We start from the raw sequence: 18,531 nt of genomic DNA, 5'->3' as shown, positions 1-18,531 counted from the left end.
AGGTGCAGAAGCCCTGTGCACAGCTGCTGCGAAGGGACATCTCTCCCCCAGAGAAGGAGCCTGGTTTTCTAAGACTGCCAATCTGCTCTCACCGCCCACACAAACTTCTTAGCAAAGCAAAAGCCAAAAAGCAGAGAGAGGATTAATCCTACTTCAATAGCCGCACTCCTACTTACTTTTTCCTGGCCCATTTGCTGTGGCACAAAGATGTACACACTCAAAAGTCGATTAGCAAATTGTCTTCCTAAATGGCATTTCCAATGGTAAGGTTGACTCACAAAACCGCTGTTTCCCAGTGCACTCAAGGGAGAAAAACACAGTCAACTGTGGGGGATAATGGGCATGCTATTCAGTGGTGAAAAATAATGCAGTGATTTTAGTCATTTGACAGAACAAAGAAAAAAATTAACAGAGTTAAAATCCCTTTTGGGTATGTAATTATGATTATTCTAAAGCAATCATTATTCATTTTACATATTGGGAAATTGCTCCTAAAATGTGACCTGTTTGGAGATAGAAAGCTACTTCAGTGTAATTCCCCAAGAGGATTTTGATTCTTTATCTCAAATTCAATTGCATTGCAAGAAATCAAAAGAAATGTAACAATTTTCATAATTAGAATTAGGTTTTTTTGATTGCCTTATTTAAAACAGGACATTATGTAGCTTGACTGATTGGCTAATATTTTATCCTTGTGTGTGCTATGCTTTTGTTTGTGACCCACAAAGCACAAAGAATATTTTAAAACTCATGATTAGATGAAGGAGGGACCAAAAAAATGGATGGAAGTACAGTTTGGAGCAGATCAGATGACAGGGAAAAGGCAAATCTATCTACTTCCTCATTTGCTTCTGCCTTTAATAATGAGCAAAATAATGGAAAGAAAGAACAAAATGTAAAGAGGATACCATTATGAAAGGGGGAGAGGGCTGAGGTTACGTTGAATGTGGGAAAGAGAAAAAATATCAAGTAGCTATGATATAAATCCTCCTACCAACCCTGTAAGGAGGCTATTGTCTTCAATTTACAGATGGGCAAACTGAGGCTCAGCTTTCAAGGGCCCAGGGTGAGATTTGATCCCAGGTCTGTCTTCTCTTTATATTTATGTATTCATTCAATAAGCATTCCGTGAGGGACTGAGGACACAGAGGACAATAAGGGGAAGAGTTTAGCCAGTCTTGACAGCATTCCAGGTGAGCTGGGAATGCGCACTCCACTGTGGGCTGAATGGTGCACCCCCAAAATTCCTATGTTGAAATCCTAATCCCCAAGATGATGGTATTAGGAGGCTTTGGAAAGGTGATATGGTCAAGATGGCAGAACTCTCCTGAATGTGATTAATTCTCTTATAAGAGACCCCAGAGAGACTCCTTGCCCTTCTACCACATGAAGATACAGTGAGAAGGCGCCATTTATGAACCAGCAAGCAAGCCCTCAACAGACACTGAGTCTGCCGGCGTCTTGATCTTGTACTTCCCAGAGTCCCCGTCTCAAAGAAAAGGAGACATTGATTCAACAGATCATGGCAATACCAACAAAAATAGTAAGCCTGGAGGCAGGGCTTTACCTTAAACCTTGTGTTTTCAAACATCTCTTGTGAACCTCCTCACTTTCACAAAGACAGCACGGGCCAATGGTATTCTTTTTTTGGTTTGTTTTTGAGACGGAGTCTCACTCTGTTGCCAGGCTGGAGTGCAGTGGTGCGATCTCGGCTTGCTGCAACCTCCACCTACCGGGTTCAAGCGATTCTCCTGCCTCAGCCTCCCGAGTAGCTGGGACTACAGGTGCACACCACCTCGCTCAGCTAATTTTTGTATTTTTAGTAGAGACGAGATTCCACCATGTTGGCCAGGATGGTCTCAATCTCTTGACCTTGTGATCCGCCCACCTCAGCCTCCCAAAGTACTGGGAGTACAGGTGTGAGCCACTGCGCCTGGCCTGGCTGGGCCAATGGTATTCTTATCTGCCTCTCAAAGATGACGAAACAGGCTCAAAGGGGTTAGGTAATTTGTCCAAAAGAAAACAGCAGGTCACCTAGTTAGTGTATCACACTTCTAAGTGGATACTGATATTGGTAGGCGGGAAGGGAAATTCACAAGGAGTCCTTGTGACTGGAGACTTAGAAACATAGCTAAGGCACTCTCACACTGAATCTTAATTTTCTCTGCAAGGTTTTGATAATATCTTTTCCTGCCAACCTCTATTTCACAAATACATTGGGGAAATATCTGGTGATGTATAGGGTACGTCTACAAATGTATGGTAGATTTACCATGCAACTAAAGTCTCTGTGCACATTTTAAAAGAAAGATGATTATAGGGAACCAGAAAATATCAAATCACAGCAGTTGGCTCCCCACGCCCAACTTCATTGCTTTCCTGGATGAAGTTTCTAGATGGGAGAATAGAGACATGCTCGCCATCCTATCAGGACTTCAGAAAGTGCTAAAGCAGACGAATGGTCATTCACAAGAGAGAAGAGTCCTGAAACCACATTGAATGGCCTCATTAGAGCAGCAGAAACTGTTGCACTGCAGGTGTTCCTTGACCTTGCTTAAAATATGGTACAAGAGCTGGTTCCTACTCCATGAGGCAGTTTCTGGGCATTGAAATATGCAGTGGGTTGCATAATTGTTACATCTGTTCTTCTTTCTGGGGTTTAAGTGGGACTTGCTCAAGGTGCATTTTGGAAATCACCCTGTTAACAGGTGCCTGTCCCAGTTGAACAGCTGAATAAACCTAGGACTTTCTGTGTGCTAAACAGACAGTGGCCTTTTTCCACAACAGAAGTTTTTATTTCCTTGTGGACAATATACAGAAATGTGTGCTAAGTGTCAGAACAATCAAGGATTACCAAGCTGACTGAAAACAACTGTGCTCAAAGAATGCTGATCAATGAATTGAGGTCACCCTGAAGGAAGAAAGATTGTTAAGATCTATATTTTTATACACAAGGTGGATGAAAATTTAGGAGTGTTTGCCAAGAGTAGACAGGGATAGCTAATACATTAGGTAGAAGAATCATAAATTAATAAATCCAAACGGAGGAGGTACTCATTCATTCATTTAACAACGACTTGAGCATCTGATACATTCTGCATGTGGAGGATACAGTAGTGATCAAAACAAACAAGGTTCCTGTCATGTGGAGCATCCAATTTACTGGATGAAACTGACAATAAAGCAATAAACCTAGTAATGACAAGATCACTTTAGGTAGTAGCAAATAAGACTGAGAAATTGAATCCAGTGAGGTAGAATGAAAGCCAGAAATGTGTGGGTTTATGAAAGCCAAGATAAGAACATGTTTCTACAAGAATGGAAGCAGGCACTGCCAGAGTTCTATCTTGTCACATGGCGACTGGTCATTTGTGTCCTTGACAAAAGCAGTTTCAGCGAAATGGTGGGGACACAGCCTTATTGAAGTGGGCTCCAGAGAGTGTGAGACTCAGGTGCCTTATTTTTTTAAAACAATATACCTATATATGTAATGCATATACATGGTAAAAATTAATAGAACACAAGGGCTTATGATAAAAAACAACAGTCTCCCAGTCCTCCTCTCCTAGCCAGTGGCCCCCCTCCCAGAAACAATCTCTTTTAACTATTTCTTGTTTTGGTTCTTCTGGAAGTAACTTCCACAGTCCAGACTCATGGAAGTCAGGAAGCTTGGATTTTGGCATGAGTGTTTTTAGTTGTCACGGTGATGGGGTGTGGGGGAACTACTGGCATTTAATGGGCCCAGGACAAGGTGACAGACCTCCTGCAATGCACAAGATGGTCTTGAACAATGAAGACGTGTCCCTATTTCTCACCCAGCTTACTGTCCTCTGGACATTCATATAGACGAAAAATCTGCTTCTAATTATCAGTATATCTCCATCTCACATATAAACATGAGATATTTGGCGCGTGGTTTTAAGACAAGGTGATTTTTTCCAGGGAAGCAATTATCTTGTAAATTGAGGGAAGATTACACTTTCTTTTGCTGGGAAATTTACCAAATTGTTCTCCGTTTTGGAACATTGTGACTTTGATGGCAAGGCCACTCTTGGTATTTGAATTACAAAACAACACATCCCTGTAGGTGGCCTTCGTCCCACTCATGGGGATTCTATAAGTAGGTTGCTCATTAGGTGACTTTATTACATCTTCCACTGTCATTGTACCTGAGGACTTACACATCAAGATAGACACTATGCATGCAATTATTTTCAGTTATCCTTCATAGTTAAGGAATTATATTGAGCTTTTTCTTTGATTTGGATTTAAGGAGTGCAGAAAAGGCATTACAACTGTTTGTTTATAAGCAACATCAGATCCAGTGGGGTTGAGAACAATGGACCTGGTCTAAAAAATATGCTTAGTCCTCTCTTTCTTGACTTAGCAACTTTAAACAGTATCTACTAACTCCCTGACATAAAAGATGAAGATTTATGTTACTTACATTAGCCCTCCTCCCAAATCTCTATTTTCAATCAAATTTTGACAGTATCTTTTGACCTCCACTTGAGAAGCTGAGGATATTAGTGATGTTGCTTTTTTACAAAGCACTTCATGTTTTTCAGAGCAGTTTTAGATTCACAGTAAAACTGAGCGGTGTACGGACAGTTCTCAGAGACCCCCTGCTCTGCCATGCATAGTTTCCCCCACTATCGATATTCTGCATCAGAGTAGGAGAGTTGTTACAATGAATGGATCTACACTGACACATCACTTCGCCCAAAGTCCATAGTTTACATCAGGGTTCACTCTTGGGGTTGTATATTCTGCGGGTTTTGGCAAATATATAATGACGTGGCTCTACCACGGTAGTATCATACAGAGTGGTTACACTGCCCCGAAAATCCTCTGTGCTCTGCCTACTTATCCCTCCCTTCCCCACCACTAACCTCTGGCAATCACTGATCTGTGATGCTGCTTTTTCATTCATATTCTCCCGTGTTCCACTTTGTGTCAGCTACACTTTTACATTGCCAAGGTTTGCTAACATTTTCATTTAGTTGTACAAATGGAGCTGTCTTTTTTCATTTTGTCCATAGGTGACCAGTTCATGGACCTCCCATTGGCTTGAGAAAGTAGCCGTCTTGCTGAGAGACAGGAGATAAGTCTGTAAAGGATATAAACCAGGCTGGGCGCAATAGCTCAAGCCTGTAATCCTAGCACTTTGGGAGGCTGAGGCGGGCGGATCACTAGGTCAGGAGATTGAGACCATCCTGGCTAACACGGTGAAACCCCGTCTCTACTAAAAATACAAAAAAATTAGCCAGGTGTGGTGGCAGGCGCCTGTATTTCAGCTACTCAGGAGGCTGAGGCAGGAGAATGGCGTGAACCTGGGAGGCAGAGGTTGTAGTGAGCCGAGATCGCGCCACTGCACTCCAGCCTGGGTGACAGAGCAAGACTCTGTCAAAAAAAAAAAAAAAAAAAAAAATATATATATATATATGCCGAGAAAGGAACTAGAGTAAGCAAGAGAGACAAGATCCCTGAGTGCTTATGAAACAGGAAGGAGTGAGGCACACAAGTGAGTAAATGTCCCCCAAAAGACTATAGTTAATATCACTGTATTATATACTTGAAAATTGCTAAGAGTGTAGGTTGTTGTTTGTTTTTGGGCAGGGTCTCGCTCTGTCACCCAGGCTGGTGCAATCTCAGCTCACTGCAACCTCCGCCTCCCAGGCTAAAGTGATTCTCGTGCCTCAGTCTCCTGAGTAGCTAGGATTCTAGGTGCGCACCACCATGCCTGGCTAATTTTTTTAATTTTTATTTATTTATTTATTTTTTGTAGAGACAGGGTTTTGCCATGTTGCCCAGGCTGGTCTTGAACTCTTGGACTCAAGTGATCCACCCGCCTTGGCTTCCCAAAGTGTTGGGATTACAGGCGTGAGCCACTGCGCCTGGCCTAAGAGAGTAGGTCTTAAATGTTTTCACCACACACATCCACACACGCAGAGAAATAACTAGATGAGGCGATAGATGTTAATTAACTTGATTGTGATAATCGTTTTACAATGTATGCACATATCAAAACATCTCATTATACATGGTAAATATATACAATTTTAATTTATCAATTATACTTCAACAAAGCTAGATAAAAAAGATTGGAACAGGCTGGGCACAGTGGCTCACACCTGTAATCCCAGGACTTTGGGAGGCCGAGGAGGGCGGATCATGAGGTCAGGAGTTCGAGACCAGTCTGGCCAACGTAGTGAAACCCCGTCTCTACTAAAAATACAAAAAATTAGCCAGGCTGTGGTGGTGCGCACCTGTAATCCCAGCTACTTGGGAGGCTGAGGCAGGAGAATCACGTGAACCCAGGAGGTGGAGGTTGCAGTGAGCTGAGACCATGCCATTGCACTCCAGCCTGGGCAACAGTGCGAGACTCCATCTTGAAAAAAAAAAAAAAAGATTGGAACAGACAAAATGCATCCTTATGGTTTATAATTATTTTGTACTCTTAGATGAGGTATTGAAGGTCTGTTAAACCTCAAATTTTGTTTTGTTTTGTTTTTTAGAGACAGGGTCTCGCTCTGTTGTCCAGGCTCAAGTACAATGACACCGTCATAACTCACTGCAGCCTCTGCCTCCCGGGCTCAAGCGTTCCTCTCACCACAGCCTCCCAAGTAGCTAGGACTACAGGGGTGCACCACCATGCCTGGCTAACTTTTTTGTTTTTGCAGAGACAGGGTCTCAATCTATGTTGCCCAGGCTGTTCTTGAACTCTTGGGCTCAAGTGATCCTCCTGCCTCAGCCTCTCAAAGTGTTGGGATTACAGGCATGAGCCACTGCATCTAGCCCCTCAGTTAAATTTTAAAAATCAGTTGGAAATATGATTTTATTGACAGTTTAAAATCAAATTATTAGAAGATTATATCTACTGTGGAGTAAGGTATGCCTGTGTTTTCCTCATAAAAGTAATTCTTGCTCATTATAGAAGTCCAGGAAAACACAACAAGATATAAAAATAAAACTAACAATTCTATTAATCTCACATCCCAGAGACAAACCCTGTTAATATTTTGGTAGAAGTGAATATATGGATATATTAGGGTTGGGTTGCTGTTATAACAAATAAGTCCCAAAATACATAATGGCTTAAACATAACAGCAGTTTATTTCTGGGTCACAAACATGTCCAAGTCAGTTACAAATTGCCAGTGTGTGGAGGAGGACGGAGGCAGTCATTCAGTGACCTAGGCTGATAAGACAATTTCAACTTCGACCCATGGCTTCCAAAAGCAGCCTAGGGATCAACATCTCATTCCTGCTGGGAGAAGAGGAAAGCATGTAGAAGCGATATGTTTAAGGTTTTAGGGATAAGCTCGGAAGTGGTGGATCACCTCTGACCTTTTTGGCTACAACTCAATCAGGTAGCCCCATTTAACTGTTAAGGAGTTAGGGACAAATGGAATCTGGCTGTGTGGCCAGATAGAAAAAAAATGTCGAAAAAGTAATAGTCTCTACCACAGTGTATTTTCTTTGTGTTTTTCAATACACACACACACAAACACACACATGTATACACTAACATGACTAGGATTATGTTGTATATTCAGCTTTTTATTTGGCTTTTAAAACATCTCTGAGCATTTTTCCACATAATTCTTTGCAAACAAGGCTACATGATATCCGATCACACAGATCAGGGTTTCTCAACCTCGGCACTATTGACATCTGGGGCCAGATCATTCTTTGTTGTGGGGAGGGGAGCTGTCCTCTGCACTGTAGGACTTTGAGCTGCATCCCTGACCCCTACCCACTGGATGCCAGTAAGCCCCCCATCCTATCCCCAGTTGTGACAACCAAAACTCTCTCCAGACACTGCTAAATGTCTCCTGGGGGGCGAAATTGCTCCCAGTCAAGAACCCCTGAACTAGGTCGACAATCATTTATATAACTAATTCCCTTCTGTTGAGCAACTGTTGCTTTTTTTTTTGGTCTTGTTTTGTTGGTTTTTTGCTATTACATCTCACTCTACAATAAACCTCCTTTCACATTAATTTTGACCAAAACAGTTGTTATTTACTTAGGAGAGAGTCCCAGAAGAGGGATTATTAGGTCAGAGGCTGTGAATATTTTTAATTCTCTTGGTAGTACAGCCAAATGGCTTTCCAGAAAAGCTCGACCAATTGACTCACCCACCTGCAGTGTAGTCTTGCTTTAATTTTTAAAGATTTGTTTCTTGAGAAAAATGGTTTATTATTTTAGGATAGCATTTCTTTGAATGATAGTGAAATGAAATATACTTACTAGCCATCATCTGCATTTTCTATAGTAGCCTTCGCTAATTTCCCAAATGCTATTTTTTTTCATACGGGTTTTAGGGACAATTGCTTGTTGACAATTACAAAATCCATGACACTTACAAAGTGAGGAAAATTTTCTATCAAAGTGTGGCTTTCCCCTGACATTGTATACACAATTGTTAGAACTCAGTTTTTTATCACAGCATCCATTGTGGCTAGCTTCAATATTTAGACAGCTGTTCTTTCTTTTCTTGGGGGGGGGGTGGGGGACCTAAGACTTCTAGGGAATGACAGAAAGTAGACCAAAGAGTTTACTTTCATCTCAGTACACAAAACCTTACAGTTCTTCTTTCCAGAGAGGCTCATTAAGGTCATGTCTTGCCAAAGTACTATTTCAGATGGTCATGCCCGAGTTCCCTTCTGTTGTTTTCAGGCTCTCCTAGGAACCCCTCAAGATGTAGGAACCGACCAAACTCACCCTTCCCTCAACTAGGACTTAGCATGAATTCCTCATTGCTCTCACCCAGTCCACCTTTGTCTTTCTCTCCCTTACAGGCAGCCTCAGTTATTGTTGGATTCCTACATACACTTGCACTCAGGAATGGCGCAAATGGATTACTTTGTCTTAACAGGACAACAAGTTACACCTATGAGCTCCCTGCTGTTTTATTACTGCATGAAGATTGGTTAGAAATGACTATTCCTGTGGGATTGTGAAAATGAGCCACTGATCCTCCTAGCACAAATCTCTGTCCTTTCATGTAAAATATTATTAGGCTTTCTAGAGCTCTGCCTTGATAAAATCTTTCCTAATCCAATAAACTTCAAAAGATGAAATGTTTGCCTCCTCCACCCTTTCTCAGTCCTAAAGCCTCTCTTTTGACTTAAATGTCCCTTAAGTGTACTATCTATTGTCACTGTTTATGTAACCCTCTGTTCAAATAACATGATGTATTTTCAGAACGATAAAAGAACACAACAAAAAATATCAGGGAGGAATATCAGGCTCAGAAATGTCACAGAAAGCGTTAGTCCTACAAAAACTGCAAGGGTCTCATGACTTCTGATACCTTTGAAGACAGGAAAATTCTTCTCTAAGGAGACAGAAGTAATTGAAGCCCTGGACACTGTTAAACCATTTAATTCACTTAAAGGCTCAAGCGCGAGACCTGAGCAGTGGGAGGAATGGTTGACCGCAGCGAGTCTGCAAAGTCTCCAAGAGCCTTTCAGGGGTGGACTTTCAGGGATCAAGAGAGATGATAACGGACACCAGCAAATCTGGCACCACTCTAGATTGGAGGGTGCTACCTGTGTCTGTCAATAGTCACCTACAAGTTACTTATGTCAATGTTTCGCAACCTTGGATGTACATTGGAATCACCTGGGAAGCTTTCAAAGAACGGATGCCTGGGTCCCACCCGCAGAGGCCATGATGAAATCCGGTTTCCAGAAGCTCCCCAGCTGATTTCTCCTCTGCAGCCAGGGTTGAGACCCACTGAATTAAGTAACGACTCGTATCTGAACAAAAGGAACTGAGACTGTGGATTGAGCCAACGCTGTTAAGTACTAAGTGTCCTTGGTCCCGTGTCCCGGGCCTCAGTTTCTTTATCTATACAATGGGTGTGGCTAAGACCTCAAAGCCCCCCGCCCCCCACAACCTTCCCCGGCCATAATAGTTTTCATCTGGGAAGCGGATGGCCGCCTCCGCGATCCTAGAAGCCCACTCCCCTCTCTACCCATCCCCCCCGTTGGCTTTTCCGGTTCCCGCGCCCCTCGGCGCTCGCCCGGGGGTCCCAGAGGAAGCTGCGGGCTTTGCCTGCAGACTCCGCGCGCCCGCTGCCCCCAATCGGGCTCTAGCTCCGGGCGCACAAAGCCCCCGGCGCTGACGTCAGGGCCCCTCTCCGCGAGGCCAGCCCCCAGTGCAGGCGGAGCCGCGCCGCGCTCCCACCCCGGCCAGCAGCTAGGAGCCAGCGGCCAGCCCCGCGCAGCGCAGCCCGCAGGAGCTCGGTCAGCGCACGTGCCCGCCAGACCTGCAAACTTGTGCCACCGGCTCTGCCCGTCCCCGGGGAGCCCGAACGCCCGCAGCCCGCACCCCTCCCTCCTGTCTCCAGCCATGGGTAAGCGAGCGCGCTGGCTCCGCGCCACGGCCACGGTCTCGCGCCCCCGCCCCGGGAGGGCGCGCCCTTCCGAGGGTCCCGCCCCTCCCCCGCTCAGGTGGCGCCTCCTCGGCCACCTCCGCGACGAAGCCAGGACGCTGGAGGTGGGAGGGGCGCGGCGCAGGTGTCCGGAACGCCCAGGTGCGCTTCCCTGTTGTATCCTAGGGTGGTTCCCCGCTCCGGCTGCGCCCCGCACGTGCAGCTCGCGGGAGCTTAAGAGCTGGGTCTCCGGGAGGACTTGCAGAGAGAACAGACGGCGCGTCCCGGGCTCGTGCTTTATTTTAAGGGGCCAGTAGAGAGTAGCTTCTTGCCTGTTTCCCGGGACGCTCTCCCTGTCGCCCGAGCTCCCAGTCCAGTCCTGCCGCGCCCCGCCCCGCCGTGGTTCTGTTCTCCTTAAGCCCGCGCGAAACAAACACCCGGTTCCCCAAGCCTGGGGTCTTTCGGGAGCTCATTTCGAAACCTTGACCCTTGAAACCAGGAAAGTGGTTTCAAGAGAGGGACAGGATGGGACGGAGGCTGAGTCTCTCCTCTTTGTCCCTTGTTCCAACTATCAAAATGCGGCCCGGGCGCAGGTGGAGACGGTATGCTGAGCGGGTTCCAATGCAACGGGGGGAACGACTAGCAATGGCAAAAGGCTCCGCTCCGGAGGGTGAAAATCTGAAATCTCCAACCTGGCCCAAGGCTGGTATAAGGCGGCTGTAGGATTCTTTTTGTCGTTTCCTAACACCCTGAAATGCTGCCGTCAGCAACATGTTGTTAAGTGGGGACTCTGTATTGGGAGGAAAACTCGTAAAGAGTGCTGTGGAAATCAACCTCATTCCGCAGAACTCCTGGAAACGTGTGACAGCTGTGCTTGGGAAAGGGTTTTTCTCTTCCTGCTCCGTTATCTTTCTCTAGTGACAGACTCCAGCCACAAGCCATAAACACTGTGAAGAGCATTCCTAACGAGGACGTCAGTGGGTTTAACCATTGTGGGTTAATGGTGAGGGCTTGGGAATTGCTTGCCCGCTCCTCCCCTCCCCCTAATCATTTATCCCCCTCTTTCACATTATCTCTGCTATTAATTTGTGTGTGTGGGGGGGGCGATAATTTTGTACTGATTAAAATTTTGGTGAGGAGTAAGGGGGGCACTTTTTTGCATTTCAAAGGAAGCTCGTTGACATTTTTAAAAAATTTACTAGGTGATCAAAATATGAAAGGAGGTAAGGCCCACCAAATCCAACAGGAAAATTTCTTTCTAGAAAGTTAGGCAAGAACTAGCCTAAGATTCTTCTAGAAAGGGCAGAATTGAGTGGCCTGTAACTCCGGTTTCTACTTCTCGTAATGTCCCCCATGTGAGCAGTCACACCATTCAACCTCCGTTTTAAATGAGACTCATACACAAAATGAGGCTCAGAGGATGACTGCTACTCAGCCTGTGATCACTTTGGTGATAATTGCCACCAAAGATGTTGCAGTTACGAACACGTGTGGTATTGAGGAATGCATCAACTACATTTTCTGAAATCGTTATTTATTTTAATTTAACGCTAGGCGTTTGGATTTGTACGTGGAATTTGAGTGTGGAATTATCACATGGGGACCTTCTTCAGAATAACTTTCACAATACTTTGGACTGATTTAGGGGTAGGGTGGGCTTCATTTTTAGATAGGTGTGGAAGTTGGGTGCAGTTCTCATGAAGCAAAGGCGGGAGCCAGAGACCTGTTCTTAAGGAAGTACTTTGTGTTTTGGACAATTGTTAGCTCCACACTTCAATTGCCAATTTATGTTAATTTGTGCATACTTCACTGGTTCTGGCAGTATCCTTGGTTTTGGTTTTAGTTTTTACATTAAAAAGAAAGTTCCCTTCACGTAAAAAAGGAAACATACTGATTTCCTTTGGTAGACTGTTAGTAAATACACCACAGGGCCATGACCTGGTTTTATTTTTCCAGATGTATTTAATTACCGTACATCCTCTTTTGAATGTTTTAATTGAAATGATTTAACGTTGGGAAAATTCTGACCATTGGCCCATTAAGTCGGGACTTTGGTTCTTAATACAATTAGTTCCTTCACCTGGATCAGTTAATTTACTGGTAAAATAAATGAGGTTTGTAGAAATAAAAGTCCCTTCAGACTCAAATTTTAAGATATTTACAATCTTTAAACTAAAAATAAAATAATGAGTAGTGGTGGTATGTATAATTGCACTTTTCATTACATCTTGAAAGAAAACATGGGTTTTAATTGTTAAGCCAGTTTTTTTTATAGCATTAAGATATAATTCACATATCATACAATTCACACGTTTAAGTATACAAGTCGGTAGTCTTTAGTATATTCAGATTTGTGTAGCCATCGCTAGTATCTAATGTTAGAACATTGTCATCAACCCCAAAAAGAAATCTTGTACCCATTTAGCAGTCACTCCTTATTCTCTTCTCCCCCCAGCCCCTGGCAACCACTAACTTTTCTGTCTCTATGGATTTGCGTCTTCTGAAGGGTTCAGGTAAATGGAATGAGCCAATTGATGTTTGAAGTGTATTTGACTGTTCAGTAACTTTGGTTGTTTTGCACAATGAGATGTTGCTGTATTGTGTATGCAGTACGCTACCTAAATGAGTGTGTTGAAACTAATTATTTCTCTGGCTGAAGGGTTCCATGTTTGGCTGCACATATTGTGAAGGTGAGTGAGTGTGCACACACACAACACACGGACACACACACACACACACACACCCTTCAGTGTTAACTCCGGTTTTATCTGATAGGAACTTGCATTGCCCAACAGAATTTTGATTCTGTTACCTTGTTCATAGGCCTGAAGACATAGCAACTAAGTGAATTCCATGTAATAACCTCTTATAGGGCATTTGTGGAATATCCATCCTGCTTTAATATGGCTTATGTATCCAGAGAGAAATGCTGATTTTGTTTCTTTGCCTATAATTTTATTTTTATTTATTTATCTTTTGGAGACAGGGTCTCACTCTGTCCATGCTGTACTGCAGTGGCCTGATGTGATAACTCACTGTGTCTTGGAACTCCTGGGCTCAAGCAGTTGTCCCACCTCAGCCTCCCAAGTAGCTGGGACTACAGGCATGTGTCACCGTGCCCGACTAAGCTTTACTTTTTTTTTTTTTTTTGGTAGAGCTAGGGTATTGCTATGGTGCCCAAGCTGGTCTCAAACTCCTGGCCTCAAGTGATCCTCCCTCCTCTGCTTCCCAAAGTGTTGGGATTACAGGCGTGAGCCACTGTGAGTGGTCAATTGCCTATAATTTTAAATGGAAACTGTATACGAAATGATCAGATACAACAAAATATTGAAATAATTGTTTTGACCCATTTTGTGGTAAGGAAGTTTTCATAAGGATTATATATTTAAATGTCAATAATTTCACTAAATAGCATTTTAAAAATTTTGGTCTAGAGCAGTTCTTTTTAATATGTGTACAGATCATCTAGCAATCTTGTTAAAAAAGCAGTGTCTGATTCAGTGGGCCTGGGTGGGGCCTGAGTTTCTGCATTTCTAACAAGATCCCGGGGGGGTGCTCATGCTCCTGTTTCCTGGAGCCAGGAAGCAAAGAAGGCTGTTCAGCAGAGAAGCCCTGGTGCCTGCCCCAGCTTGCCCACTAGCTTGCTGTGTGATCTTGGGTAAATCATTTTCTCTTCTTAATTTTAGTTTACTATAAAATAAAAGAATTTGATGAAATTATTTCTTTGGGTCTTTACAGGTCAACCAGTATGTAATTTAGAAAAAAGAAATGAGAGAGTAATGTTATGCTTGAAAAACATGAGAAAACAGCTCCCTGATGGTCTAAACACTACTTGAATGCATGAAGCCAGCATCAGAAGTGTCATCTGTAGTTGGGTTAAATGCTGGCATCTTCGATATGCATGCTTCCAGCATGATTGACTCTTTTCTAAGGGAACTGGTGGAGGAAGCTATAATGTTCTCCCTCTTTAACACTTCCAGCTTTAGCTTCTCCTGACCTCTTCTCCTTGAATCCCTTTCTTCCCCAACATCCAGGCTCCAGCCACTCTCAGAGGCTGCACTCAGAAAGAAGCACGCTGAAGACCCATACATGCAATGCTTGGTTCTGGAAGCTTGCTCAGGAATTCAGATGCAGTGGGAGACACAAAGGAATGGAATCCTGATGAATAACTGGGCAGGAAGTAATCCCAGAATATGCTAGCTTCCCTCCCTCTGAGTCTAAAGATTTAGTAAGGAGCCCACCCTTGGATCTTGGAGAGAGCTGCCTTTTAGTATAAGGACACAAACCGACATTTTAAGTAAACCTCATAGTCGAATACCACGGAGTACAGTTTGTGACAAACAAGAAATCATTAATTCTTTATTATGTTTTTGTTCTACCAAAAGCTGTTGACCAAACCACTTGTCTTCTCCAAGGGCTTCTTAGAAAACACCCTTATCTGCTACATCCAGGACCAAGCAACTGGATGGTTTATTGAAAATGCCAAAGGGATGAATCATAAAAAGTGCCACATATGTATCCTAAACATTTTGTTTAACTGTAAACATTAATTTGCTGATATTTTATTGTAGAGTCAAGCCCTTTGCTTTGAGTGCAAGGACCTGATTGGAGTTCCTAGAAGTCTTTCTTACGTAAATCACAGCCAAAATTCATTGGCTTCTGATTTTCAGCTTCAGATTCTTACATTAAAGTAGAATGCAAACTTAAAGGCATTGGGAACCAGTCTCTGGGCAGAATCCCTTTATATCACCTACCCCACTCCCCTTAAACCTCTAAATTTCCCCATACTTACTTTTGCAACTGTTTTCTCAAGTGACTCATTTTTGTTAAGACTCTCCAAAGTAATCAATCTGGTTTTCAAAGAAAGGAAAAACTCTCTCTTTTGGCACTCATATTTTATTAGTTTATGTAATATCGAATTAGGTTTCATAATTCTAGTAACAAGTACAGCTGGAGTAAACAGGTTTGGGAACAAACACCACTGACTTCTTAAGTACACTACTGGTGGGAGAAGCAGTACATAGATATATTGGAAAAGAGCCTAGAACCTAAGTTCTGGACAGTGATCACTATGGTTTAGAAAAAGAATGGAGGATACGGGGTAGATGGGTGGGATCCTTTAGGTAAACATTGGTAAGAGAGCATCTGGTATATTTTGAGCCATCATCATCCATTTAATAATTTTAACATGATGGCTGGCATGTTAGTGTTTTTAATATGCCTCTTTCTGTTCAAAATACCAAATTTGTCAAGAGCAGAAATCATTTTATTCATTGTTATACCCCGGTGTTCATTGGAATGATCGGCATATTGTAGGTATTCCACAAATGTTTAAAAAATGAGGATTCATATACATTTTATTAAGGTCTATCAACATTAAAATGATAGATTTCAAGGTATTTAAATTAACATTTATGTACTGCAAACTCTGGTAAACTATGCTAAATTAAAATAGGGTAAATTACATAAATTATTCTTTAATAATATTAATACTTTTATCACAGAATAACAATTTCAGAGCTTGAAGTTGCTTTATAAGTAATTTGATTGCTGCCAGGCATACACAGACACAAAAACAATTGAAAGAGCAGTTTGGATGTTCTTCCATTAGCTTTTTTTTGCCTTGAGCTTTGAGCTTTTTTTCTTCTGATGCTATAAAATACTTTTCTTTCTCTGGTGAAAAGTACTTCCTTCTGGTCAGGTTTTTGAAGTTCTGGAAAGATTGGGGTGGAAGGCTTTGTTTCAGTGAAACTCATTCTTGCCCTGATGATTAAAAGGCAATGGCAGCTTTGTGTTTCCATCCTCACCATGTATATTAGGGTTAAACGAGTACCTACCACAATGTCATGCAACTAGCATGTGCCAGTCTCTAAGCCTTTGAATTCCTGTCACATGCCCATCACCATGGGGCTCTCAGGGGAATATTGGACAGCTGCTCACTCAGCAAGCATTCAGAGTCCTGTTCAGATGAGCCAAGTACTGTGCTAAGTTTTGAAGCGAAAAATAAGACTCTGTTCTCAAATAACCACAGTCATTTCTGAAAGGTGGATAAACAGCTGTAATAAAAGTACAAGATCCTGTAGGAAAAAGAATATCTGTCTGAGGAAAAAAGGTGGAAGGTGGTATTTCAAAGAGGGATTCCCTAGGGAGGCAGTTACTTTAGATCTGAGAGTCTTCAAGGATGAGCAGGAAGATGGGGGTAAGGGTGTCCAGGTGTGTGGGAGAGGATGTTCCAGGCCCTGGATACAAATGTGTAAAAGCAGGAGCCATGGCAGAGGCTGCTGTGTGGGTATGTTGAGTTGGGAATGGCCTCAATGTAGGGGAGTGGGGAGAGCTGAGACCAGATTGTAAAGTACCAGGAAATAACTTGGTCATTACCCTGTTGGTCACAGAGAATCAGGAAGGGATTTTAAGCAGGCACATGGCAGCTAGAGGGAAATGACAGTCTCCCCAAGGGGATAAAAGAAACCCACTGAGAGAATCATTTGTGTCTAACTGTAAAATTCCAGGTAAAAGTTTGGAAGGAGTTCTGATAAAGGTAAAACCTTGTGGCTTATATGAAGTTTCCAGTGGAGACTTAGATTTGAGGAGTGTTGAGAAGGGTGGAAGGGATTAGGATAACCCATGAAAGAGAGGTATGAGTAAGCAAGGTTTATTGGGGGAATTCTGAAGAAACTGGCCTGGCCATAGCAGAGAATAGGTATGGGAGAGAGTAGGAAATATGATTTGGTCAGGGAACTGAAAGCCAGATGGGAGTAATGAATTTTAGTTGATTACAAATGGATACATATAAATGAATCTTACAAAAATGTTTTAAATCTAGTCCATTGTCTAATCTCTCTTGAAAGAGAGAAGGAAGGGAAGTATTAGTTTTCTGGGATGGAATGATATTGGGTTGATCTTTGGTGTGACTCCAGAGGGGTTTAGGATTGGAACAGAACCAACTTCCATGTCTATTTACTCGATTACTAATTTTTTTTACTTTTTTTTTTGAGATGGAATCTCGCTCTGTCACCCAGGCTGGAGTGCAGTGACGTGATCTCAGCTCACTGCAAGCTCCACCTTCCGGGTTCACGCCATTCTCCTGCCTCAGTCTCCCGAGTAGCTGGGACTACAGGCACCCACCACCACACCTGGCTAATTTTTTGTATTTTTAGTAGAGACGGGGTTTCACCGTGTTCACCAGGATGGTCTCCATCTCCTGACCTTGTGATCTGCCCGCCTCGGCCTCCCAAAGTGCTGGGATTACAGACATGAGCCACCGTGCCTGGCCGGATTATTAATTTTAAAAGTGGGATTTGTTGTTGTTGTTTTGTTTTTGTTTTTATGAGACAGAGTCTAGTTCTGTCACCCAGGCTGAAGTGCAATGGTGTGATCTCAGCTCACTGCAACCTCGGCCTCTTGGGTTCAAGCGATTCTCCTGTCTCAGCCTCCAAAGTAACTGGGATTACAGGTACGCACCATGCCTGGCTAATTTTTTGTATTTTTAGTAGAGACAGATTTCACCATGTTGGCCAGGCTAGTCTTGAGCTACTGACCTCAGGTGATCTGCCTGCCTCAGCCTCCCAAAGTGGTGGGATTACAGGTGTGAGCCACTGTGCCCAGCCATTTTTTTTTTCTTAAATATTTGCAAGAATTTACCAGTGAAGGCAGTTGGGTCTGGAGTTTTCTTTGTAGAAATGTTTAAGTTATGAAGTGTATTTCTTTAGCAGAGGAATAGTCAGACTCTCTCTTTGTTTCAATTTTGGTAAATTGTGGTTTTCAAGGGCTTTGTCCATTTTATCTAAGTTATTTGTTGGCATAAAGTTGTTCATAATATTTTGTATTATCTGTTTAATCCTGTTATCTATAGAATCTGTTGTGATGTTCCCTTGTTCATTTCTTTTTGTTTGTTTTTGTTTTTGTTTTTTTTTTGAGATGGAATCTTGCTCCATCGCCCAGGCTGGAGTGCAATGGCGTAATCTCGGCTCACTGCAAGCTCCACCTCCCTGGTTCACACCATTCTCCTGCCTCAGTCTCCCGAGTAGCTGGGACTACAGGTGCCCACCACCATGCCTGGCTATTTTTTTGTATTTTTAGTAGAGACGGGGTTTCACCATGTTAGACAGAATGGTCTCGATCTCCTGACCTTGTGACCTGCCCGCCTC

At 43.1% G+C, this 18,531-nt stretch overlaps 1 protein-coding gene across 5 annotated transcripts in view; it reads left to right on the top strand.

Annotated features, from left to right (window-relative positions):
- The first annotated feature begins 10,060 nt into the window (after positions 1-10,060).
- GPM6B (glycoprotein M6B) overlaps positions 10,061-18,531 on the top strand; it is a 170,612-nt gene continuing 162,141 nt past the window's right edge. For 2 of the 5 annotated variants that reach the window (XM_011957851.1, XM_011957853.1), the window contains exon 1: positions 10,061-10,366. In XM_011957851.1, the coding sequence (XP_011813241.1) occupies positions 10,363-10,366 (4 nt within the window). In that variant the 5' untranslated portion in view covers positions 10,061-10,362. Of the gene's footprint in view, positions 10,367-10,438; positions 10,547-18,531 lie in introns of those variants that run through there. The other 3 variants (XM_011957855.1, XM_011957857.1, XM_011957847.1) reach the window with 2 other exon arrangements.

Source organism: Colobus angolensis, unplaced genomic scaffold, assembly GCF_000951035.1.
Source record: "Colobus angolensis palliatus isolate OR3802 unplaced genomic scaffold, Cang.pa_1.0 Scaffold450, whole genome shotgun sequence".
Classification (NCBI taxonomy): Eukaryota; Metazoa; Chordata; class Mammalia; order Primates; family Cercopithecidae; genus Colobus; species Colobus angolensis.
The sequence above is the reverse complement of the archived record's forward strand: the minus strand, read 5'-3'. Positions and strand labels throughout refer to the sequence as shown.